Below are 25,402 nucleotides of genomic sequence, written 5' to 3' on the forward strand. Positions count from 1 at the left end.
GTTCCAATCTACAGTTGGTTGAATGACCCAACAGCTATCTTCCTAGATTAGCTAACTTTCTTCTTTTGTAAGTATTAATTTTTGTGTTTCCTTTCGTTTCATTTTCAAATCAGCACATGTGAATCTGTCCGTAAAAGGGTTTGAAAGAGCCAACAAACATTCAAAATGAGAATCAATTCATTAACTATCAGTTTTTAACCAACTATCAGTTAACAATATAATGTTTATTGATCGAAGTTTACAGAGAAGATGAGAACCCACCAGCAAACCTTCATGACTTGACAACATGACCAATCTCACACCACAAGAAATGGCAACCATATTTGAGCTAGATTTAGATATTTGTGCTTTCTTCTTTCCCCTAAAAAATGTAAGCTCATTTTAGCTATCTATTCTTATCATTGCATATTTTGAATAAAAAAGTTCAAAAAACAGAAAAGACATGAACACAAAAAAGGAATTACGATACCTAAGACTAAACCATAGCTAGAAAAGAGATATGGACAGCCAGAGATCACATTTGAACAGTACAAGACACTTACTGATCAATACATCAATTCAATACCATTCCACTTTGTTTCTACTTAAGTAAGATATCTTTAATATTAACAGTTAATGAAACCAATTCACCCAACGATAAATTAGACCCAGCTACGAATAAATAAGAAAAAAATGGAAATTAATAACGACATTAAAGCACGATTGGAATATTACCTCTCTTCATCGCATTCACTGCTGAGATGCTTATGTTGGGCGTCTTCAATAATCTGCTGAGCCGGCCGTCGAAAGAAGACAGATGTGCAGAATGCACGGAAAACATTCACACGGCAACTTAAAACCATTTCAATGACAGGAAGTCTCAGAGACTCTCCCATCCTCACAGCTGTTAAACCCCCAACAAACAAATTGTTTGAAGTAATACAATAGCAGCATTTAAAACAATACATACCTTTCCTGTTTTTGAGTCACAATTCCAACATCATTAAACAACCTCTCAGTTCCATTCCACCTACTATCATGCACGATCCGAGTAGTCATTGTATATGTATAGCAGATGCAAATTCCCAGAACAATCATTCAATCCACCAACGAACAATAGGTCATTAATCTCAATTCTCGAATTTTTTTTCCATTTTCTCTCATCTTCGAAAGTTATTTTAGGTTAAAACATTCAAAACGACGTCTAATGAAAAGGAATGCGTTACTAAATATATTGTACTTTTACACGTCAAATTACGTTCTCTTGATGCTGAAATCCTGAACTACCCTATCTTACCGAACCGTTCCCCGCCAGGCCAGCAGCGGATTCTGGGTAAGAACGTATTGACGGCTTTATAGGATAAAGTGACAAACCTCTAATCCAGTTCCCGTGACCCTCTGTTCCTGGGTAACTCGCCGAGCCGCCGGTTGTAGGAAGCCCCGACTCAATTTCCACAAGAGAAAGGACAAGGAACCCATGTGACGAGAGGAAGGGAGAAACATCTAAAAAAAAAAAAAAAGATTTCATTTTCCCGAACTTTTCCCCAGATGGACTTTACGTTACACCATTACTTTAAGGTTATGCACATAGTTTTCAGATACTTTTCCTCACATGAACAAATCCGCCAGATACTTGCCTCCCAGAAAGCCTAAAATGGCGAGCAGCACTAAAGTGAAAACAGACCACGGAAAGACGGGTTGCAGGCAAGAAACGATCCATCATAGGGCAAGCCACCAACACCTAGTAAAAAAAAAACTGAATGATGAAAACGACAGGCAATGAATAGGAAAGAAAATGAATGAGAAATAAGTTGAGAAAGGAAGAATAAGGTCCAACCAAAGTAAGAAGAGCGTTGGTTACGTGCGTTTCCGCCACTAATAGATACGGATGTTCCTTAAATTCGAATCGCCGTGAATTACGTGCACGGAATTCACCAACTCAAAGAGCTGTCATCCTCTCCTTTCAAAGAACTCGGGTGAAGAAAACAAACTTCCCAGCATACTGTGGTTTGCCTTTTACTTCCTTTCACTTTCTTCCAACGTGTAGACATTCGTACCCGTTCAATTGGGTCCAATTAGTAATCGGAACACGTTGGCGAAGTCCCACGGCGATAAAGACACACATGTTCTAGAAAAGGAAATTTTGTAGTGAATAGCGTTATAACGGAAACTTTAGCTCAACAAGCAAGATAATACCACTGGGCGAGAAACTAACTCCCATTCTCGGACCGAAAAGCAGCAAGCGGACGATTTTGGATAAAGTTTCCCACGACGAGAATCTGAAATGAACGCTTTACTTTATAGTAGCTTTTTGTTTGAAGGAATAGGAAACTTCTTACCCGTGTGAATTTCCCATTTACTGAAGCAGGGTTAAGTTAATACGCAGGTAGAGTAGACAAGTTCAGGAGCAAACACCTGCTTTTATTGATGAACAGTCTAAAAACGATATTGGAAATTAACATCTTAGAACAAACAAACACGTCATCTCAAATGAACATACCAGAAACACAAGGGTAGAAAAGATCTCAATCCACTATTCCAGCCAACGATAATGGTGATTCAGGGGGAGGATGACCTGAACTAATAGAAATATTGCTTATTATAGTGCAACAAAAGTATCCAATTTCCTTGTGATAATGATCTTGCTCCATTACATATAATTATACCAATAATCCCAGATTAGTGCTAATAGAAACCATTTTGCGTTTAATAAGTTTTAGGCGGGAAGACGATCACAGCAAAGGGAATTGCTTTCTGCCCAAGTCATTTTGAAAATTAAGATATGATTAACTATCGGCTTTAAAATTCATAAATGATACTACACTTAAGCAAAACCTGAAACCTTTAACATAAAATATTACCGAACAATTTTCCTGATTCCAAAGTGGGGAATCCGAAAGTCGCTTTTACCGGATCTGGACAATGACCATAACACGTGCCATACGGCGGTGAGTTGTAGTTCTACACTAATAGTTCAATGCTCTCGCTAGCTAAGCAACTAACCGCGCCGGATGTCGCCATTTTGGGCTATTTAGAAGGAATGGTAAAATGTTGCCAAATATCAGCGAATATTTGTTTCATTTTTTTACTTTTACAAAATATCTTCAATACGTGTAAATTAATATTTATCTACTGTATAAAACTTTGTAAATCCAACGCCATAAAAACATCCTGATTTACGTACAAGATCGTTAAAACTTAAAAATCTGACAGCGTCGAGTATGGCTAGTATGTGATTTACGATGCCAAACTTGTCAACAAATCTTGTGAATCCGAAAGATGAATTGAATATTCATCTGAATTAAAAGTAGGGATTTTGCCCTCGAAGAACGGTACTTTCCACAGACTGACCTCAGCATATTAGGACTTTGCTGGACACGAAGGCTTCATTTGAGCAGTTTAACCTTTTTTGGTATTTGTAATCGTCACTCAGAGGGAGTAAATAAACAATTAACCGTTAAAGAACAACGGGTTTGCAGAGATTTGAACCACTGACTTTTAGCTTTTGAAGCACATGCTTCACCAAGTAGCTAACTGCGAAATTTCATAAATGTTATTCTATTACATCATCGGTCGGGACGGATTTGACGGATATTCGAGAAACACTTTTTCTGGATTCACTACAATCATTTAAATGTTTTAAGACATACACTCAATATTTCAAAATATTTTTATTACTACCAGCTTAGATGTATAATTGCTACATATTTTCCCACACTACAACCGTGTTTGGCTCAGTAGAATCAGATCACCGTAACGTGCATTCAACATTAACATGAAATGGTAACAAACTGTTTAACCAGGAGCTTGGTGATAAGACATTTAACAGCGTGCGTTAAAAAACATAACACTTAAAAAAAAAAAGAAATTTCAAATTCTATTGACCATAACTATACTTTAAAAATTCTATTTTATTATTAATGACAATTAGTTGATCCATCGTATAGTCATCTAGAGTTAATTTAGATTCCTCCGAATCAGTGCCTTCTAGATCGATACATGTTTTAATGACATTTTTTATTGTTACATGCAAACTGTTAACAGTATCCCGATCAAGGATCTGTCTTTTCTCCATTTCGCTGAATACACTGATAATGCCGTGTACCATTGCGTCAACATTATCCTTCAATCCATCTATAAACTTGATGACGTTTTTATTAGGAACTCTTCCGTTGAATTCTTTGCCAATAGCTCGTTGCACTATCGCAATGGTTTTACTGATGCCCATGGTTTTCGCTTTGTGTGTCTCCAACGCTAATTCCGTATTCCCATTTACCAAACACTCAACAATCAATTTGATACTAACAATTGAATGTGCGAGTCGTTCTTCTTGAAATTTTTCCAAAATCTCTTGCATTTTTTTTTCTATTTCGTGATAACTTTTTTTTAACTCATCAATCTTCTCTTGAAATTTCTGATCAAATTTTTTTTTTTCATTTTCCATTAATGAATTCAACCGACGAACTTCGCCTTCGTAAGCTGCTTTTAATTCCTCGTAGCGTTGATCTGTAACCTCTTCTGACGCGTTCAAGCAGCGAAAAGCATGTTTCACACCATTAATATTTCTAATAATGGATTCAATTATCTGATTGCAATATTCAGGCGAACCAGGCAAACTAAAAACCGAAAGTTTATCTTCCTTCACTTCACACGTCAAGTTGCTACTTACCTCTCCACTACCGAGACTTTCTAGCAAATTGTTGATGTTGTTTAACTCATTTTCAGTTAGAGAACAACTATTGGGTGCTTCGAAAGGAAAATATGAACCCTGTGCAATGTGCTTTATTGCTTCGCTGACGGGAAGCAATTGCCCACTGGATGCATCCCTCTTCCGAAGTCTCGCCGCCTTGTCACCGCTTGACGTACCAGTTGCGACCGCGGAAACCAAACCTTTGATTTGGTCGACAAATCGATCGAAATCGGCATCAACTTCTATCATAATCGCGTCAGTTAATTTTCCAGGGCCATCTGCCGTGAATAATATTGCAATTAAAACACACATTCAGAAATGTTGGAGACCTTTTTAACAAAATGAACTAACCTGTTAATGGACTTGTAGAAATCAATAATGGTCTAGTAACGAAGAGAGCAATAGTTACTAACCAAAATTTGGCCAAGCGATGACGGTTGGAAAACGACCAGAAAACTTTCAGGTTGCTGGCAGTATTTGAGACCATGTAAGCCATTATTGAAATTAAGAAAACTTCGTACTTTTTTAAAATGTCGTTTGCAGCGAAAGCTCTGGAAGGAACAGTTCAATTCGAAGGCAAAATGAGTTCTACTGATACGACGCAGACTTATACTCACCAAATAAATAATAAACGAACCATATTTTTCATCTGCCGCAAGCGAATTTGACATGTGATATCTCTTCGAAATGCTGGACTCTCAAGGGTCAAAGGGGCCAAGCTTCCTCCTTGCCAATGTTATGAGTATTTCCAACATCTGCGTCTCAATTCGTCGGTTGGCGAAAGTACAAGGATTTTAATATTTCGCTTCATTTCGTCAAGTTGATAACTCTGTGCTACACGCATCATTTATACGCTCTTCGAATTAACCTGAATAACAAAAGGAAAAGGTAAGCTAATATTAGTAATTTGTTTTTAATAATCGAACTGAAAACAATTTTTATCTTTTAAACTTAAATCAAGATGATAGGCTAGATATGACTCTTGAATTTCAATCGATTTCGGAAGCTGGGCAGTTGCTGCTCGGCAGTCCATTCAGTGGCCACATCGACGATGTTTTTGTTCTCGATTCGAAATATGACGATCCATCGAGTGAAAGGATCTACATCAGACACGGTGCCAATCTGGTTGCATTTAACGTGTCTTATATTAATAATTTCAGTCATTTGAATCGACTTTGGAATCATCGTTTGTTTAACGATGCCCAACAGATGTCCTACCCATTGCGAGCCTATCCATGGCTTGTTACTAATACTATGCTTGATGACGGCAGTGATGGGATCGTCCTTCGTAACGAGGACGGAATAGGTTTCTACCGTTTCGATCCAAAGAATACCAATAAATCCGCCGCAAAGCTTCAGGGCATGTCACGTGACACCAGCTTCCGTGATCTTTATGGATGGGGAGAAGTCCATCAGTCTGTTGTCCTCATTGGCCGATTCTATCACAACACGCGGCTGGTCGGAGTCATGAGCCGGAAGAACGACAAGTCCGGCCCGGTTGTTGAATTTTACGCAGCTTCCAAGGACCGACTTCAATCTCGCCAGCCGCATCCGCTTTTTCCTTTGCGAAAAAGCGCAACAGCTTCGGCTGCGGTCTCCAAAATATTTAAAGCAACCGATTTTTATGTGGCGGACATCCAACGGAACGGACAGGACAGCATCATCGCACGTAAAGAAACTCAATTAGAGCTGTATCAGTTCGACGATAGGTACGAACTTCGACAGGTGGCCAAAGTGTCACTGGTGGACAGTTCCGCCGGATTAAATGAACGATTTTTCTTCGTTAACTTGACCGGACGACCTTTCCAAGACGTAGCCCACTTTACTGCACATGGATTGTTTGTCTACCAACAAAACACTCCGAATGTAACTGGCATTTCCATGAGGGACTACAGTCTCATTCACTACAACGCTGCATTTTCTGAGACGAATGGATGGATGCAAGAATACGATCAATCCATCCGCTTAGTTGATGTGAACGGTGACGGGCAAGATGACTTGCTCTTCACTGGCCCAAAAGGACTGACAGTACTTGAATTCGATGCAGAAGAATTCTTCTGGAAAACTCTGTTGGATCCTTCGTCGTTCAATGATGCCACACAACGCTACGCTATTATTGGCGGTGCTACTAAAGCCGTAAAGGTCAAAGGTGGATACAAGGAGTCATTTCTACTGACACTGGATGAGGAAAGAAAACTTTATTTGAGCCGACTTTCCGTTAAGTATGCAACCAAGTTACCTGTTAAATTGGCGGCATCTTTCCTTTTAATTTTTAAAATTTTTGATGTAGAAATTGTAAGATCACAATTAATTCTTTTTTTTATTTTCTTAGAGACGAAATAAAACGAAAAATTTCTCCCATTCCTGCTCCCGCGGTTGTTCCAGTCACTCCCCGTCATTCAACTGTAGAAATTCCACTGCAGGTGAGACGTGCCATTCCAGTATCTGAAAGACCGATACTCAGATGGACAGAACAGCACGCTGAGCCGATTTCCTTAACGGATACAGTTGATCCGATAACCGGTGCCATCCATTTTGAGTTGCCTATATTCAAACCGACCAGATTTTACGATCCGGATCTGCCTCATTCAATTTCACTTTCATATGACAGCCAAAGTGCAATGTTTTCTAATCTTGCTGGGTTAGGCTGGACACTTCATCTGCCGGATAATTACATCTTTGTCGATCACAACAATAGCATCTTCATCGAAGACTGGACATTTTCCTTAGCAGTAGACGGCGTTCTCTTTCAACTCACAACAGCTTCGACTGCAGGCCCTGTTCTATTCTTCCGGCAACCTGCACTCAAGTGGGATGTTGAATTCCATCAAGAAAAACAGCGCTGGTTAATTCGCACAGAAACGGAAACGCTCACCTACGGATCCGAAAACACCGTAGAAGCCATTCGCTGGAACCTCCACTGGCCTCATTGGCGAGGATTGGGCAACGATGTCAAATCGCTTAAAAGAGTTCCAATCGCCTGGTATTTGATCCAACGGCAGGTGAAAGCTACAGGAAAACTAATTATTTATCGCTACGACATTGATACCATCGAAGAAAAGAATAGCCTTCATAAATATCGCTGGACATCCGCCATCCGGTTGAAAAAGATCGAGTCGTCGACAACCATCACATTCGATTACGCCGTCAAACTCCAAGACGAATATCAATCATTAAATCTTCAAACAAATCAGAGTAGTCTATTACTCTTTCCGGTACCTTTAAGAGAGTCACATTACCTGACGGGCTGCCAAATAACGACAGAACACTACAAGCAAACGCTGGAATTCATTTACGAAACAGACAAGAAAAGTCGGCGGTTGTTGAAAGCCATCAAGCAGCCAATAACGGCTGACGTCCGCGAATCCATCTTCCGTTTCAAATACCAGGACGAAACATCGGAAGCCGTTGAGATGTTGCTGAATGAAATCCAAATGCCAAAGGGATTAAACGTACACTTTCAACACAGAAAAATTGATAGTATCGTTCTGCCGGATTCTCCCTCGTCTGTATCGCATCCTGTTGATGAACAACCGGCCATTGCTTACAGTCAGGACTACGCGGTTATGGCTTTCCGACAGCGACAATTAGCCGACAAGATTCAGCTGAAAATTCTCGACACCCATAATTTGGCAACGCTGGCAGAGCTAACAGCTTTGCCAGCAAACGTGGAAGGCCGAGTCCTGTCCTACGACGTTCTCGCTTACACAAATTTCTGTGTTCTCCTTCTAAAATCAAAGGAAAAGCAGAAAATGTGTTTATTTCATCGAACCATTCGTGATGAGACACCAAAATGGAACAAGGATTCTACTTGCTTTTGGTTCGGCCACGATGCGGTAATGCAATCCAATGAAGCCGGAGTCGTTTTACTTGAGGACAAATCAGACAATATCAGAATAATAGAATTAAACAAAGATCTTTCCAAATGGAACGAGCACCGATTAAAATTACCATCCAACAACGTCCTTCGGCTTGAAATGTTCAAGCAAATGGTGGTCGGCTACGACGATCGGCAGCTTTTCATCTGCCACCGGCAAAGGTCTACTGGGAAATGGCAAATCCGCAATATCGAGCAATTGGACGGCCTATTTAAGGGAGGATCGTCCATTGTTAAAAAGTTCCGTTTGCCATCGGACGCTGAGAAAACATTAATCAAAACTCTTCGCGAAGATGTTCTGCAGATATCCAGCAACACGATCGCCATTACTTCGTTGCACCTCAACAATGATCAGCAACTCTTTTTGAAAATGCGTCTTTATCTGGTGGATGCTCATTTTAACGTGGCGCGTCGACGAGAATTCACGTTGCACGGTGAACGCATTTTGGAGGTGAGGCAGCGTGTAGAACAAGAAGGAACAAAATTCCAACTAGCCTATCAGTTGCTGAAAGGGTTTCTTCCGCTTGAGAATCGTTAACGTGTCCGGTCAAGGGGTTGAAGAAATGCATTCAAAGATGGAACAAGAACAGAATAGAAATTTCAATACACTGGATGCTGAATGGAAGAAAAATGTCACTCTTTGGAAGGATAGAGATTTCAAGACTTACGACAAGGCAATGCTAGACCAGTTTGGCGAATGGAAACGGACAGCGAGCGGCGAGACATCCAACAAGGCGGACGAACAGACGAAAGGTAAACAGCCAACGTGTGATGACGTGTCGTATAGGCCATGCAACCGCTATTGCCACGAGATGGTAGCCCTGTCTAAAAATGAAAGGGCGACGTTGGATGACGCAACACGGATTAAAAAAAATTGGGACGCATGTTACGCCGAAAACTGGAAAAAGCAATGGGAGAAAAACGTGACGGTTACAGGTGAACAGTCGATCTATAAACCAATGCGGCAACTAAAAAACAAGATCCTAGAGCTGAAAATCGAGTGGAAGAATAAAGGAATAGATATTAATAGTGGTCACAAAGAATCGCAAGACATGTTAGCCAATCTCAATGCTAATGAGGAATTTCTAAAATTATTCGACAACTGGTTTTTAATCAACTGGCCATTCTATCGAGTACAGATGACTCAGCAAGGGCTTCACACCGGAAACGGCACATTGATTCAAATGATGGGTGACGACTGGCAACTGCAAGATCCCGACATCAAAATGAATGCCAAAGAAAGCAAGCCATTATCCGTCAGTCTTGGTCATTCATTCGTCTTGGAAGAAATGCAAGTCGATGATCAACAAGCACAACATTGGACGCTGTATGCCCAAGATACCGTTGTGCCTAATCGCAAGATCGGGCCCCAACTTCATCAGTTACAACCCAGCCCACCTGATAGGATTGTTAATCGCTACCCAGTGTACTTGGCTTACCAAACAGCAAACAACGTCACAATACTTATTTCCTTTGCTGATAACGGCAAGGTGCTGGGAAACGTCCACACTTTCCCCAACGAACAGCTGATGACACACAGCAGCTTGTACGACAGAGTGACGACATTGGCGAGTAAAGATGGATCACATCCGGAAAAAATGCAGTTGTTGACGCGATCCTTGCGTTCCATCGACAACAGCTTTGCCCAGAAAACGAATGCCGTTAAACGAATGAAAACGAGCAACATCGACGCCAGTTTACACCGTTATACCGGTTACGAGTGGAACAACAATGTCGAAGGTAACGTGACTCTTACCATCATCCCTGGAAACGATAGAAAATTGGCCGGATGGATAAGACAAATGTGGACGTACGACGGCAAACCTTCCGGTGGATGGACTCGAACCGCATCAGAAATGTTTGACGCTCGCGGCCACTCGGTACCAAAAACACACGAAACTGAGGAGAATAATGACAACCCACGCACGAGCAACAGCATCTTGTGGGATACCAACAGGCAAAGAATCATTAGCGATTTCTCACCTTTCAATTTAGGTGATCAGATGGTTTCGTATTACGGATTTGAACGGTACGAAGTCAACAACTCGAGTTCGCCCATCCGCTGGCGATTTGCTGAATCCGACGTCGTAGAGGAGGGTTCTCTCTGACCGGTAACCGCCACTTGCGACTAAAAGCCGATAACAAACAATCAACATTAGAAGGTACTTTTATTCCGACTAAACAGAACATTGATTACGTGGCTTCTTGCTGGATCCGACCACTTGATGGTATTCGCTCCTTGGCCAGCACGATTGAAACTAATCAATCAACAAGTTACTTTAAGGCCATTGTCAATGCCAATGGAACCGAAATGGTAGGCTTGTTGGCCCGGGTTTTGCGCAAATCAGGTGACTGGATCTACTTGGAAGTGCTGATCAACTTTGACAAGATTAAGCAACTTTACGACGAGCATTTGGAGACGCTAAAAGAAGGCGCGAAACAGAGTCCGACAATACCTCAATTTTCCATCACGCTGAAAGCTGAAGCCCAGCTGCAAGACGGGCGGACAGCTGTTCTGGATGTGGACCACATTCGATTCACCCCAATGTCACACAACTTCAAGGCGATCGTCTACGATGCGGACAACGGACAACCTGTCTCAACAATAAGCTCCATTGGTTCCATTAGCCGAACTGTTTATTACCACGGCCGGGAGATGGCCGTGATCGATGACGTCACTGCAATCGACGGACGGCACAAATTAGAGCAAGTTGCAACTTCCAGTGTCACCGGCCATTTGTTGCCAACACCGAGAGGGCTGCCTTCCCACATTGCCAAACAGCCACCATGTCGCATTGTTTTCCATCCGGATAACGGCGGATTGTATGAAACTTTCGACGCTTTCGCATGGCGCAATCGCTGGACTATTCCAGCATCCGAATCACGAAACGCAGCATGGACCGTCGCTCCCGGCCGGTTGTTGCACAACCATCAGCAATCTCATCAACTCGTCAGTGCGGATCCTTCGGCCCTGTTTGGAACAGAATCATCTTCAGCAGCCATTCGCTGCTATTATTCGTTGGTGTCTTCCAACGCATCCGTAACTTGGAAATTGCCTGCGGGACACGTCCAATTGTCGCGAAAATCGAGCGAAACGTTTAGCACATTGACTCTCACTACAAGGCATAAACAAAATTTGTACGCTGCTACCAACATACCCAACAATGGCGAATTGATTGTGTTGATGGAAGGCAGGCGATTGTTCATTTGGATCGACAGCGTCCTGCTCATGGACGACGTCATTTCAGTCAAAAGCGCATTAACGTCGTTGATTTTCGAGGCTAGAGGCAACAGTTTCATCGAAGATTGCATCTTCATGGGAAATCCACGAACAGAAATGGAATATCTAAACGAATGGGGAGAAAGGATGCAGACAATCAAGTTGGAATCAGATACATCCGTTCTGGTTTCTCATACCCTTTACGACGCGTTGGGTCGGCCAGCAATCACCACCAAAGTGACGAGAATCACGTCGGATGATCAACATCCATTGCTGACGTACCACAAAGATTTCATCCGTGGGCCGATCGATCCATCCGATCCGCTCTCAGTTTGGCAGACCCATCGACTCCGTGGCGAAGTGGATCGTTTGAATGCCCCAGACAGAGGAGTTGCTTACTTTCGCGTAGAATACGACGTCAATCCGCTGAACGAGAAGATCATCGAAGGACTACCCGGCCCGGAATTCACCGTCAACGGTCCATTCGCTAAGAAATCGCGGACGTGGTACAGCGCCAAAGACAACGAAATCGACGTCGTAGAAAACCATTTCCCAACGCGTAGAGGATTCCGACACAAGGTCGAAGAATTGGCAAACGGGACAAGAAAAGTGGCCGTCCTGGATGAAAACGACAACAGAGTGGCATTATACATTTACGTTCCAGGCTATGATCACTTGTTGAGTACTTACGAATACGATTCCAAGAAACGGCTCATCAAAATCCTTCCGCCCCTTTACCACTTCCAGGCCGAAACGTTAATGAAAGCCAGTCCGTTGTTGCCGGCAACACGGCCGAACACGGACGAGATCCGTTGGCAGAAAAAATTCGGTACTTTCATGAGCTACGACGACCAAACTGATCGACTCACTAGCAAAACGACTCCTGATGCTGGAACGTTCCATTATTATTACAATAGTGCCGGACAAGTTCGTCTGGAAGTCCATTCGGAGGAAACGGACACGATCGACAGCGTCGTTTTTTACGAGTACGACGTCGACGATGGAACTGTTACTCGCACCGGATATCTGGAACAGATGCCCATGTCACGAGAAAAATTTCAAAAATCATTAGCAGAAGGATCACTGACGAATGCCAAATCTTACCAGTTCATTGACAGAACAGAGGTGGAACAACGCCATTATGATCCGTCGCTGTCCAGGGGTGAACGCAACGCTACATTCGTGACGCAAAACTCCAATTACAACGTCGTGGAAGAAATGCGATGGGACGGCCAAGATCATCTGGTGGAATTGAAACAAATCATGCCCGACAGGATGTCCGACTTGCAAATTCGCAAAACATACGATTCACACGCTAACCGATTGCAATCGATCGAGTATCCAACTGAAAATGGCGAGCCTCTACGACTGCAATATCATTACAATAAACTTGGACAGCTGACTGAATTGACGTTAGAGGGCCAAAAAGACGTTGTCGTTCGCTTCGGCTATCACGGGAGTGGTCAGTTGGCCAGCGAGTCTTTTCAGCCAGGAAGCCGTAGCGAATTCAACCGGACATTTCATTACAATTCACCCGGCTATCTGGATCGCATTTCCGATCCTTACTTGACGGAAGTAATATCTTACACGGAAGACGGATACGGGCAAAGCGGTTACGGCGACGGCATTGTCATGAAAACGATGTTTAATGCGACATGGTCACCTAACGCTGATTGGAGGTGGTTTCAGGTTGCAGATGGCTCGAAATTTGCGTTGGAATCGAACACATCCGCCAAGCTTTGCTTCAACGCCCTTAAACGTAACGGGTACATGACCAAGACTGGCCGGCCACTCAAAGATTACTACTACCCTTTCAGCGCCGACGGCCAGGGTAAGAACTGGATGCCTTTAGTGTGCGGAGGACGAAACGGCCAACAGATAGCCAAAGTCTTGGCCCAAAAGCGAATGCCCCGAATTTATGGACACCGTTACGCTTACGGCCATCACCAGGAACTCGTTAAAGCAAAATATTTCACGGACGAAACGGAAAGTATGGCCATACCGTTCCAGCCGGATTCTCTGGCAACGCAAACTGCTCTGAATAAACAACAGTCGAGGGACATTTGGAAGAAACTGGATGACGCTGGATTCATCCTCACTGACCAACGCAATTCCGACTGGTTGGCGGCAATTGCCAATCCTGCAAACTCTTTGCTGCGTGATTTGGATTCCGGTCTTCGAGCGGTTGAGGACGACGTGACACTCTACAAAGATCACATCGAGATATTCATCCTGTACAACATTGGTCAACGAAAACATAAATTCATTGAATACAAAGAGTTTCAGAACATGTTTTTTCAGTGGAAAGGTATCGAAGATGGATTACCATACCTTAACGTGGAGAGTTTACAGCGCGTGGTTGAAAAAGTCCACCAATTGCTCAGCAAAACAAAAGACAACTCGGATTGGTTGAATCCAAAATTGACGGACATTTTTCGTCCATCTCACTATTCTCCATTTCTATCCGATTTCATCCGCATCGTGGGTCAACGTTTCGCCAACGGTTTGGGCCAGCATCCGTTCGACGTGGCTTCGTACGAAATCGATGCCAATGGAAACCATCGTAAATTTTACACGGGTTTCCATCGATTCGAGTTTTCTTACGACGACAAACGGATCAATCAAATTCGCTCCGTCAAAGTGGACAATCCCGGTCAACTGAAAAACGAGAACGAAATGCAAATGATTCACGACAGTAAGGGCAACGTGATTCAAGCACTTCACAAGGGCATCCAGCGAATAGAATATAATGTGGCATCCAAGCGCACGACAGCCATCCATCTGACGGATGGCCGAACAGTGCGCTTCGCCTATGACGGACATGGAGAAAGGACATTGAAGCAAGTATTGGCAAAAGACGGTCAAGTGATGATGGAAGTGCAGTACTTACGCGACGAAGACGGACGAGTTTTGTACGATCGGCGCATAAGGCGTACACCAATGATGGCGTCGGTTCCAGAACTTGAAGATGCCAAATCCATGGCAGTGACCACGTCGTACATTTATGGTCCTCGCGGACTCGTCGGTTTCTTCCGCAACGGCATCTTCCACAGCGTATGGTCCGACCACACCGGTTCAGTTCGACTTGTCCTAAGAGATGGCCATGTTGTCTCCGCTTACGATTATCTTCCTTACGGACAACTGATGCGCGTCTACGGAAACGATCCAGCTGCTGCAATATCCTATCGCTACACTGGCCAAGAATGGGACGAAGAGACAGGTCTTTACAATTACCACGCACGATTCTACGACCCGGACATTGGCCGTTTCTATCAACCGGATCCACGCTCACAATATTTTAGCCCGTACAAGTATGTGGGTAACTCGCCAATATCGCTAGTCGATCCCGACGGAGAAATTGGCCTCCTTCTGGCATGCCTCATCGGATTCGGCGCGATAGGCGGAGTTTATCTAGGCGGGGCGAACGCCAATGACAACTGGAACCTGGCCAAATGGAATTACAAGAGCCACGCGACTTGGTTGGGCATCATAGGTGGTGGATTAGCTGGTGCCTTCGCACCCCTTACGGCGGTACCCACTGTTGCAGCCATAGGACTTCCGGCAACCATTGCAGCTGCTACCGCATTGGCTTACATCTCGGCAGCTGCGTCTAATAACAAATGGAATCCATTCGAGTGGAACATTACCAGTCCGGGTACCTACAACGGGCTTTTCCAGGGAGCCAGTTCTGCTTTAGGCATCGTTTCAGGAGCCAGCATAGCTCATCAATACGCCAGCAAGTTTGGAACGTTAGCCAGAATGTCCATCCTGACTGCAACATACGGCACCGCTGCAGGTCTGGCTTACGGCCACGGCGTATCGGCCAATAAAGGCCAAATGAATCCCTTCAAGTGGAACTTTACTAATCCGGGCACTTGGAACGCAATGATCGACGGTATAGACGTTGGAATTGGCTTACCCACCGATTTGACTCAAATGAGCCGCGGCATTTTTAAACTGGCTAAAAACAGTCCGAAACAATTAGCTGCCATTCTGCCCAAATTAAATGATTTAAAACTGAAGCAACTAACACCTTTGTTGGCGAAGGTGGCAACAGGTCCTTTAGGCAAAGGCGCCGCTGGGGCACTGACCGCATACGTCATGACCAGTTTGACGAACGGCAATTTCGATCCCAGCGGATGGGACGGCTCATCGTTGTCCACTTACGAAGCATTCCTCAACGGCCTTACTATGGGGGTGAGCGCTCGCAACATGTTGAAATCGGGAAAAAAACGCGCTGGCAACCATCTGGAAACAAAAAGCAACCAAAGAATTCAACCAGCAATAGAAAAAACACACTTAGCCATTAAAAAGGCATTTGATGGCGTTAACCCAAGACACATTCAGAAATGGATCACTACTCAACTTCTGGATGCAAAGCTATTAGCTAAATTGCTGCATGTTAGCGACAAATTGGGTTTCCAATTTTCGGCTAAACCTTCGGCTGGTACAACAATGCCGAAGCTGATTGAAATTCAATCGATTTCAAATCGATTAGCAGCAATCGAGGCACCTCCAATCCGAAAGAGAAAAAGGCAAAACGAAATTGATACCGACAGGGAGATCGGGTCAATGGGTTGTGGGCCGAAACGGGCCCGACGCTTTAAACGAGGCGTCGGCATATCAACGTCATGCAGTATACGCCTTCCTGATACTGAAATGCAGGCGAAATTAAACGAAGATCCCGTTGGTGTCCTCAAAGACACGGCAATCAGCACGCAATTGATTGCGGACCCGACATTTTCAAGCGAACGTATTTCGCTCGTGAATGGAGAAAAGTTCAAGTTCCAGCTGGTAGAAGCCTTGGATGGCCCAGGGTACCACTTGAAAGTTGGATCGCCGTCATTAAACGATGCGATGGCCGTTCAAGGCTATTGGTTGACGACGAGGGAAAAAATCCACATCAACCCTCTGGGTGAAACACGATTCATTTTCACTCCGGAATTACAGGGCTGCTCCATCTACGTCAAATACGATTACAACAACAAAGGAATAAACGGGCGACACGAGCCCCAAATGACAGTCTACCATCACTACAGGAAACATCCAAACGTCATTTACCTAAAAGATGGTGTTTTTGTTTCAGAACATGGAACCACGATCCCTGAACTGAAAGGCGCACAACAGTTGTTTGACGTTAATGGAAATGTTTTAAAGTTTGAAAAGGGTGAAATCACACCGAAAGAAAATATTTACCGTAAGGATGATAGCGGCAATCTTAAATTAGTTATGGAGAAAATGGTCGAAGAAAACTGCAAACTTTTGAATATAGAGGACGATCTGGCGGTAGAATACGACGTCGCAATACGTTACGAGGATTACCTGGGATTGCCAAGCAATTACGGATCAGATATGCAAGTGAAAGGTATGGGCGTTACGGCCTCCACACCGCTTCTATTCAGAGATGCTAAAGACAACCAGTGGTACTTTGCCTCGCAAAAGATCTGGTACCAAGAATGGAACCCCGGTCCAAAACCCAATTACGAAAATTTCAAAATCTATCCAGAATTATACGACGTAAATTACGCCGAATTCCGTAATCTAGCAGGTGATAAGCTTAACTTTGGTGAATACTTTTCCCAACTGAGAGACAACCTGAAAACAAACGGAGTTGTCATCAAGCCGTTAAAATCCATACCGCGATCTCAATCCGAAGCCGATCTACTTGCGCAGAGGACGTTTCCTACCCGAAAAGATTTCAAAGACCACGTGCAATCTCTAAAGGCAGACGTCGTTGGCAACGCAAAACCAGCACCAAGTAGATGGCAGGATCAGATTGAGATGCGAGTGGATTTCCGCGACATAAATATCGGCGGTAAAGGACGCTCCCGTCGCTCACCCTTGATGGAAAACAGAAATACAAGTTACCCATTCAAATGTCAACGGGGACTAGATAACGCTTACGAAACCCTATCATCTTTTGATCCGGCGAAATATGGAACATCCAGCGGATCTCGTCCTCGCAGTTGGATCAACTTATTGTCACCTTTAACTGGGCGCCAAATCATCAAATCCATCGTTTCCATCATTCCCATCGATTCCATTATGGAATTCACTGCAGTTCCGGAAACACCCAATCTGGCTGGAGAATTACATTATCAACACGCGATTGATTTACCATTAAAATCAGACTCGGCTAAAATCGATTATCGTGATGTAACAATCGGCAATTGCTTTACCTTTTCTGAGGATGCATCAGTCGTTTGTTACGGTTACACCGGGAAAACGCTGTTGTTTGCCCAGCCAGCCGATAGTCCTCTCCCGCTGGAACACACTGAAGACACGTTCGGTCAATGCCGACCAATTGAATGGTATGGTAAAGCATCTGTGACGTGTCGCGGTGAGAAAACTACCTTCATCCACACTCCATATGAAAAGACTTTGGCAGCTGTCAACCTCTTGAACGCTGTTGATGGTTGGCTACTTTTGTCTTACGTAGTTCCAGGATGTTATCGGGAGGTCAACAAACTTATTTCCCACGTCAAAAATGTTTGGACTGGATCAGCAAAGGTCAGCATTCCTATCCACAACGAATGTAAGGAATTGTGGCAGAAACAGATGCAACAAGTGGAACAACTACTAACCAAATGTGATTATCATCACGTGAAATGGGCGCTGCCCTTGGTTGAAGAAACTCGCCTTCAAATCCAAACACTGACGAATACAAGTAAAGCCAAGACGATGGACGATGTGAGAGCAGCAAGGACTATGACTGAGAGGCTGACGGCACTCATCGAGGACATCGGTGAGGTGATTGAATGTGCAGAGGACGATGACGTGTTTTACGACTGTGTTGAAGAGTGTCCAGGTGCTGAAGAGCCTATGTTTAACGAAAGTAATAACAGCCCGGAATCAATTTCGGCTAGATTACATCACCTTACTCAACGTTTAAAAATTTCAGCTTAAAAACCATATGTGGCAAAATATAGTTCATGGCTAGGAGGGAGGGTTAGACAGCTTAAAAACATTATACACGGTGAATTTAAGAAACATTTAATATGCAGCACCAACTTTAGAACGATTCACTGGTACTTTTTATCCTAGTGCACCCAAAGTAGTAGTTAGTGGCGCAATAATAAACTTTTAAATGAAACCTTACCTAATTAAGTGATTGATTTGATTATTATTAAGTGATTGATTGAAATTAAGTAATTGCTACACGTCATCCTACCCCAATCGTAAGCACGGTGTTGATACATATGGACGAATGCATACGATACGAGAATGTAGGACGAAAAGGGAAAAAAGAATACCTTGACCATGGCGATGGGTTATTAACATCACGGGATATTGGACAAATTTCGCTGCCAAAGGTGCCAAAGCATATGGCCGCCACTTGAGTATTCATTATGTACGTACGTACATATTACTTCATGTCAGCTTCTTCATTCAAGTGTTGAAGACATCTTAATCTTGTAGTCTATAGCCAGTGATGATGATCCTTCACAGAAAGAATGGCCTGAAACAGAAACACCAATATTTAGATAAAGAATTCAATAACACTGAATAACAATTTTTTACTTCATGGAAATCTTTTAGTAAATTCTTCAACTCATTGTTCCTAGATCAGCAATGCCTATGTCAGCAGCCAAACACCACAGGAAAATAAAACTGCTCAAATTAAAAAAGACAATATGCAACACATCAGAAGACCTTCAGTAAATATGCAACAAAAGTTAATCATTTTCTTTAATTTCCTTTTTCATTTACTTACAAAAAACAAGTTTCATGAATAATGAATGATTATGGAAATACTTCCAGGTTGGAGCTAAAATTTTAAAACTGAAATCTCAACAGAAACTTCTAATTTTAATATTTTGCTCAGAAGGTTGAAAGTGATTAAACAAACCTGGAAGAAATTACATTGACTATTCTTATATGAAAAACCATTTTACGTTGAGGAAGTTTTAGGCGGGAAGATGTTCATAGAAAAGGAAATAGCTTGCCGCCCCACATATGTAGAAAGTTTACAAAGTAATGAACTTTGCTTTAAAATTTATAAATAAGATTTCAAATGAAAAGAAAAGATGAAACCCTCGATATCAAAAATTACCAAATGGTTCTTCTGATTCCAAAAATGTGAGAGCCAAACGTCGCTCTTGCCGAAACAGAACTACATGGCCAGAACACTTGTCAGCAATTTGTGACTGGTGGTTCTAGTCAGAGATTCAACGATCTCAGCAACAAATCCTGCCGAATGTCACCATTTTGAACTATTCTTAAGGAATGAGGTAATGTTGCCAGACGTGAGTGAATATTTGTTTCATTTTTTTTTCACATTTACAAAATATCATCAATATATTAATATTTATCTAGTGTATTGAAATTTTTTTAACCCAATGCCATAAAAACATTTTGCTTTACATACGAGATTGTTAAAACTTAAAAATCTGTCAGCGTCGAATACGGCTAGCATGTGATGTACGGTGCCAAACTTGGACAGCCTTGTGCATGGTGAACAAGGAGTACACAAGGGTCTAGTACACGATGCCATGTGTGCGTCGAAGAATAGTTCTGCCAGAAGCTATATTTGTAGGCAAGCTCTGGGGTTCTGCTTCTTAATGTAATAAGTGAAAGTTGTATGTTGCTTTTGTTCGAACATTTCTAAAAAGGAGCATCAATTAACAGTCAGTATTTTCCTTTAGGTATGGTCATTTCAGCTCTACCTTTCTCTGGAAATCACTAGTCTCCATTAACTTCATTAACGAAATCATATTCGCGCCATCGATGCGAGCTCCCTCGTTAAAAGGTAGGACGAAAAGACCACATTTCACAATCTTATAATAATGAGGTCTTCATGAATTTGTCCCAATAACTTTGTATGTCAAAGCTTCTCGAATTTCAGCCTGATAGGGATAGTGATGTAACACAATAGTAATTTGGTTTTATTTATGTAACAAATCAATTGAGATGCTTACATGTTGTTGAACCTTTAACTCCATGGCCTCCAATCGGTTATCTCTGTTTTCCAGTTGCAATATTTTATTCCCCAAAAGTGTGATAATTTCAGTCTGAACAAAATAATAAATAAGACGTTTTTGTTTTTTGTATTCAAGGTGAAATGGAAAGAACAGACTTTCTTACATGATTGCCAGTTGATTGTTGCTGCTGTTTGTCTGAGGAAAATCCATTGGTTGAAGATACTTAAAAAGCACACAATAACAAAACGAACGTGGGATACAAATAACCAGCTATTGCAACGCCTACGACGTATACTGATTTTATCTCGACGACTGCATCACCGATTTATGACACAACTCGAACGTGTCAAACATTTACTGGTAAATTGTTCACTTGTAGATAAGAAGATGGAAGAAAGTGGATCCTTACGTGTTTGTTGTACGTGTGTGCCTTATTAACATAATTCCATTTGTATTGGGCAGACAACTTGACGGGTTCAAAAGTCATCAGCGCTTGGATATTAGTCAACCCACTTGGGTAAATATTTCAGTACAGGATTAATCATGTACGTCGGAATGGACCTGTCAATACAGGTGAAGTAGCTCTTACGTAATCTCTAATTTGCGATCGACGTTTAAAATCGTACTTTACTTCACTTGCTATAAGGAAAATTTATCACATTTTGTTTGTTAACAACTTAGCAGGTCGAATTACGAGTAAGTAACGGGCTTCAGGCTGTTATCAACTCTTACCACATTCTGGTCCACATCTCGGCTTTGACATTGAAAGGATTTGTTGAGTGCCATTGAGAGTTGCATGCTGATTATGCAGTCCTTTGTGTGAGGTAAGACAAAACTTTACTTAAGCTGTTGCATAAATTTCATGACCAGTTTACCAATTAGCGTATTGTATGTTTAGTTGGCAGCGAATAGAATAAAAAATGGTAACACGTGATCCACCTCCGATTTCCAAGAATCGTCCGAACAATTTGACCGTGATTCCTACGCATCCCTTGTGCTTCAAACGACCATTTATTTCCAGATTCTTGGCCAGCAATCTGAAGCCATCAAGGAGGAAGCCGAGCTAAGGTAGTATGTTAATTGTTTATTTTTGTGTGTATTGAAGCAATGCAGGATGCTGAGGCGTTTAGGCAGCAGTTTCATACATGTAATTGGTGATGAGTTATGTATCAATGGCTATTGGAGTCATTCCTGTATGTACGAAATCGTTACAATTCATGTACACTCGATCCATCCATTTATCAATTAAAAACTTGATCGAAATCGTGGCGAGTGTATGCGGTTAAAGCGCACGCACGCAGATATTCCTCGACAATAGCGACGGTGGTATCCCACGTCATTACTTTCGTACTCCCGTTTAAGTAAACAATTTAAGGCAGTTGGGGTAGATTACTCTAGATCCAACCGTTACTTCAGGATTCGCACGATGGCTTCGTTGTACATGGTAACCGTTTCCATATAAAAACCTCCATAATATTAATAAAATTGATCAATTGCAGTGTGCCAAGATGCACCCAAACAACTCGTTGAAGCCGATATGATAAATTAATCATTATCGATCTTATTAATGTTCTCCATTTCATTCATTTCGCCATTTAGTTCAAAGCGGTTTCGATTGAAATAGCAGTCAGTAATTAAACATCTAGCGGCAGGATTTTCTCTTGTTAATTCTGTTGTAGAAGAATGTTTGGCATCACGTAACGATTCACGCATGTCCGCTTGTGATGGCTCTAAAATCTCCATTTCACTTGCACCGACGAATTCCATATTGCCCTGCTGTGCATAATCGCGTATTTTCTGACTAATTTAAATCAAGCGAAAATAAATGAAAATATCGCTGTAATTTAAATAGAAGAAATGCTGATTGATGTAATATTTAAATTGAAGTGTGGTCATGACTCATCTTCTCATTGAAAATTGCAGGAGGTAAACTGGCCACAGGAAAATTTGTGCATTTCGATCGCGTTGTTCGTCCGTCCTGAACCCAAGTATATGGTATGTCTAAAATTTAGTCATATTATTTGAGTAAACTGCAGCAAAAAGCAACAAGATTAAATATCTTTTTTTAAAAAACGTTTGATAGTCATTTAGTTTTACTTGACGCGTACAATGATTGACTTCTCAAATTTTCAGTTTTCTTTATTTTGCTCGAAGCAAAATTACAAAAAACATCTGAAATCGGCAAACCGTCTGGAATTTTGCCGTCAAAACAAACAAACAAAAACGAAAGGCATGCTTTTTTTGTTTATATATTGTAAAAATTAAATGCCATCTAGCGATAGTAATATATTATTTTATTTTTGGCGACCGGGGGGGTGCCTCTTTTTTCTGGAGGATACTGTATCTCCCTGTTCGAAACAGTTTGGACGGGTTGGATATCAAAAGCACCGATTTCTGTTTGTCTTTCGAAAGGCAGACGACGACTGATACTCGCCAGAATGAGTTCATCTCCAAACTCAAATTCTGATAACCTTAAGTCATTAGCTGACGCATGGGGAGAAATTGTGAGCAACGCTTTGCTTCTAGAAATATAAAGGGTCTTGGGGGGGGGGGGGGGGGGTATGTAATTTTCTTGTTGCTCATTTCAAGTTCTTCGCGCTATATCCTATAGTTAAGATCAGATAAATAGATTCTTAAGTTACCATGCAACTGACCTCTTTTTTTTTTTTTAATAAATGTCATTTCAAAACACCATCTAGGCATTCAAACCAGCTTACAGTTTGCTCGGTATTTCATTTTAAACGGCTGTGCGAAGACGAAAGGATGGGACGTAATTTTTCCGGCATAATTCGATCGTTTCTTCTAATTTTGGCGCTGTCTACGTACTGTCTTACGGCTGCTCCACCTGATCTGCAAGCAAGAGTTGAAGAACTTGAGAAAAACTATGTGAAACCAGGTGCATATCTTATCTTGATGGAACATTTGGCAGACAAAATTGTTGATTTGGAGACAAAAGTCGGTCGACTGGAAGCTAAAATTGAAAAACAGGATTCACTTTTGGCTGTTCTGAAGAAAGGACATAAACCTTTGAAAGATAACATCGACATCAATCAACATCGTCGTCAGAACGCAACTCTTCGTACTTGCCATGAAATCCACGTCGCAAATCCGTCGTACCCCTCCGGTATGTACTGGATCGATCCAGACGGTCAAGGCATCGGTGATCCACCAATCCACGTCCATTGCGATATGGACGGAAAAGAGGCGTCTAGATATGGCAAAACATCCATTTTGCACGACAGCGAATCGAAAATGGACATTGGAAATTGCACAGAACCTGGATGTTACTCGAGGCCAATCAAATATTATGCGAGTGATAGACAAATCCAAGCGTTGATTCAATTGTCCCATGGCTGCTCACAAACCATTTTGGTATTTCGATTAAAGCCCTGATTTTGAACGATTGTTTGCCTTAAAACTGGCGTTTGGTGGTGCAGTACTATTGCAGGAAATCGCCATTAAACCACAAGGGGACAGCCTACGCTTGGTGGTTCGACAAAGACGGCAAAAGACAAGAATTTACCAATTGGTTGACGGCGTGCGACAAACTCTCTGAAGATGCAGAAGGCGGTGCGAGTGATCTATTTATTTGATTTTAAAGAAAAACTCAACGACAATTGAAATTGATGTCAAAATCCAGGTTACGTCACAGACAAGCTGCCGTTCACTCGCTTCCATTTTAGCAACCCGTTTAAGGGCTCCGGTCAACACGAAGTGTCTCGGTTAGAATGTCTGGGAAAGGCGAAGACGGAGGCAATGCCGAGATCGTGTAAAGATTTGTGGCGAATAGGACACACTCTCAACGGAATCTACTTAGTCAGAGGAGATAAACGAGTGGAAACTGTTTTCTGCCAATTCGATAAACGACCGAATGAACAAGGTAGGTGATATGTAGTCACATCTTTGATTAGATTAACTGTCATTTTGGTAGATCTGCAAAAGGAGTTATGTCAAAATCAAATTCTTGAAATAATTCTGTTTTCCAAATTACAGGGGAAAAAATGGAAAAAAAAGTAAAAGATTTTAAATTATATTATGAAAATTTCAGATTTCCAGAAGAGGATTGGATATCAAGACATAAAAACAAAGCCAATATACTTCTACGTACAGAAAGACAAACATTTTTCGGCAAGAGACGTTCCACTTCCGTTTGAGCGTAGCGTAATCAACATTGGAGGGGCCATGGATTTGGCAAGCGGCGTATTCACAGCACCCGTCAACGGAATCTACTTCTTTTCGTTTGCTGGACTCGCGCAATTTCCGGAGGGTCCAAATCCAGTGCAAAGGGAACTAGGCGCTAATCTTTATAAAAATGGTGAAAGAGTAGCAGTCAGTCAGGTTAACAAAGGCCACGTCGTATATCCGGATAATCTAAGTCCAGTCACCCTTCAAAGTACTATGTCTTTGCAAGCCGGAGACAAAGTATGGATCCAGTTTTATATTGGGAAAACTGGGGGGTTTCTACACAACATCAGGCATGCTTTGCACCCGGGTGGACACACGCATTTTAATGGGTTGCTTTTAGAAGAAGAAGTCTAAGCAAAACGCAAACATTTTCCATCACACTCCAGTTTGGCAGCAAATACTACGACCATAAACAGAAGGCATCAACGGTCATAAAACGACCTTCAATCCCATTATCAATGTAGTTTCAGATTTCTGTAGAGACATTAGAAGATTATTGTCGATATCTTAGTGATCAACATAATAAAAAA

General features: G+C 42.2%; 4 protein-coding genes and 2 long non-coding RNA genes across 9 annotated transcripts; 3 read left to right on the plus strand and 3 right to left on the minus strand.

The window, feature by feature from the left end:
• Nucleotides 1-259: 259 nt before the first annotated feature.
• LOC130699609 (uncharacterized) lies at nucleotides 260-2,963 on the minus strand. Of its 3 annotated transcripts, XR_009422082.1 has the most exons (9): nucleotides 2,841-2,963; nucleotides 2,480-2,559; nucleotides 2,319-2,415; nucleotides 2,176-2,258; nucleotides 2,037-2,107; nucleotides 1,552-1,720; nucleotides 950-1,482; nucleotides 715-883; nucleotides 261-361 (listed from the first exon to the last, which is right to left on the minus strand). It is a non-coding gene; the product is annotated as an uncharacterized LOC130699609 (long non-coding RNA). The 3 variants fall into 3 exon arrangements; XR_009003478.2 differs by having other exon boundaries at nucleotides 260-883; XR_009003477.2 differs by having other exon boundaries at nucleotides 260-883; nucleotides 1,817-2,107.
• A 668-nt stretch (nucleotides 2,964-3,631) lies between these two features.
• Nucleotides 3,632-5,246, minus strand: LOC130699606 (uncharacterized). The gene is made up of 2 exons (XM_057521854.2): nucleotides 5,021-5,246; nucleotides 3,632-4,947 (listed from the first exon to the last, which is right to left on the minus strand). The coding sequence occupies exons 1-2, from the start codon at nucleotides 5,163-5,165 to the stop codon at nucleotides 3,857-3,859; spliced, it is 1,236 nt and encodes a 411-aa protein (XP_057377837.1). The 5' UTR covers nucleotides 5,166-5,246; the 3' UTR covers nucleotides 3,632-3,856.
• A 233-nt stretch (nucleotides 5,247-5,479) lies between these two features.
• Nucleotides 5,480-9,102, plus strand: LOC130699599 (uncharacterized). The gene is made up of 3 exons (XM_057521842.2): nucleotides 5,480-5,557; nucleotides 5,631-6,891; nucleotides 7,002-9,102. Exons 2-3 carry the CDS (start codon nucleotides 5,645-5,647, stop codon nucleotides 9,082-9,084), a joined length of 3,330 nt encoding a protein of 1,109 aa, XP_057377825.1. The 5' UTR covers nucleotides 5,480-5,557; nucleotides 5,631-5,644; the 3' UTR covers nucleotides 9,085-9,102.
• A 7-nt stretch (nucleotides 9,103-9,109) lies between these two features.
• On the plus strand, nucleotides 9,110-18,864 carry LOC130699597 (uncharacterized). The gene is given in 2 exon segments (XM_057521841.2): nucleotides 9,110-10,631; nucleotides 10,634-18,864. Coding segments are annotated over 2 exon segments (9,561 nt in total). The 3' UTR covers nucleotides 18,673-18,864.
• A 160-nt stretch (nucleotides 18,865-19,024) lies between these two features.
• On the minus strand, nucleotides 19,025-19,965 carry LOC132087780 (uncharacterized). The gene is made up of 3 exons (XR_009420577.1): nucleotides 19,820-19,965; nucleotides 19,288-19,377; nucleotides 19,025-19,225 (listed from the first exon to the last, which is right to left on the minus strand). It is a non-coding gene; the product is annotated as an uncharacterized LOC132087780 (long non-coding RNA).
• A 446-nt stretch (nucleotides 19,966-20,411) lies between these two features.
• On the plus strand, nucleotides 20,412-25,402 carry LOC130699603 (uncharacterized). 2 transcript variants are annotated; one of them, XM_057521850.2, is made up of 10 exons: nucleotides 20,412-20,515; nucleotides 20,823-21,047; nucleotides 21,150-21,260; nucleotides 21,369-21,511; nucleotides 21,586-21,755; nucleotides 22,611-22,682; nucleotides 23,387-24,059; nucleotides 24,125-24,257; nucleotides 24,328-24,567; nucleotides 24,736-25,402. In XM_057521850.2, exons 7-10 carry the CDS (start codon nucleotides 23,451-23,453, stop codon nucleotides 25,224-25,226), a joined length of 1,473 nt encoding a protein of 490 aa, XP_057377833.1. In that variant the 5' UTR covers nucleotides 20,412-20,515; nucleotides 20,823-21,047; nucleotides 21,150-21,260; nucleotides 21,369-21,511; nucleotides 21,586-21,755; nucleotides 22,611-22,682; nucleotides 23,387-23,450; the 3' UTR covers nucleotides 25,227-25,402. The 2 variants fall into 2 exon arrangements, with proteins under 2 accessions (XP_057377833.1, XP_059350204.1); XM_059494221.1 differs by having other exon boundaries at nucleotides 21,372-21,511.

This window comes from Daphnia carinata, chromosome 2 (assembly GCF_022539665.2).
Source record: "Daphnia carinata strain CSIRO-1 chromosome 2, CSIRO_AGI_Dcar_HiC_V3, whole genome shotgun sequence".
NCBI lineage: Eukaryota > Metazoa > Arthropoda > Branchiopoda > Diplostraca > Daphniidae > Daphnia > Daphnia carinata.

Bases quoted from the DNA above. Each gene is read 5' to 3' on its own strand.
- LOC130699603 (XM_057521850.2), top strand. From the start codon at position 23,451: ATGGGACGTAATTTTTCCGGCATAATTCGATCGTTTCTTCTAATTTTG. The intron at 24,060-24,124 runs GTATTTCGATTA...TTGGTGGTGCAG, and splicing joins GCTGCTCACAAACCATTTTG to TACTATTGCAGGAAATCGCC. The intron at 24,258-24,327 runs GTGCGAGTGATC...GTCAAAATCCAG, and splicing joins CTCTGAAGATGCAGAAGGCG to GTTACGTCACAGACAAGCTG.
- LOC130699599 (XM_057521842.2), top strand. From the start codon at position 5,645: ATGACTCTTGAATTTCAATCGATTTCGGAAGCTGGGCAGTTGCTGCTC. The intron at 6,892-7,001 runs GTATGCAACCAA...TTATTTTCTTAG, and splicing joins TTGAGCCGACTTTCCGTTAA to AGACGAAATAAAACGAAAAA.
- LOC130699606 (XM_057521854.2), bottom strand. From the start codon at position 5,165: ATGGCTTACATGGTCTCAAATACTGCCAGCAACCTGAAAGTTTTCTGG. The intron at 4,948-5,020 runs GTTAGTTCATTT...TATTCACGGCAG, and splicing joins TTCTACAAGTCCATTAACAG to ATGGCCCTGGAAAATTAACT.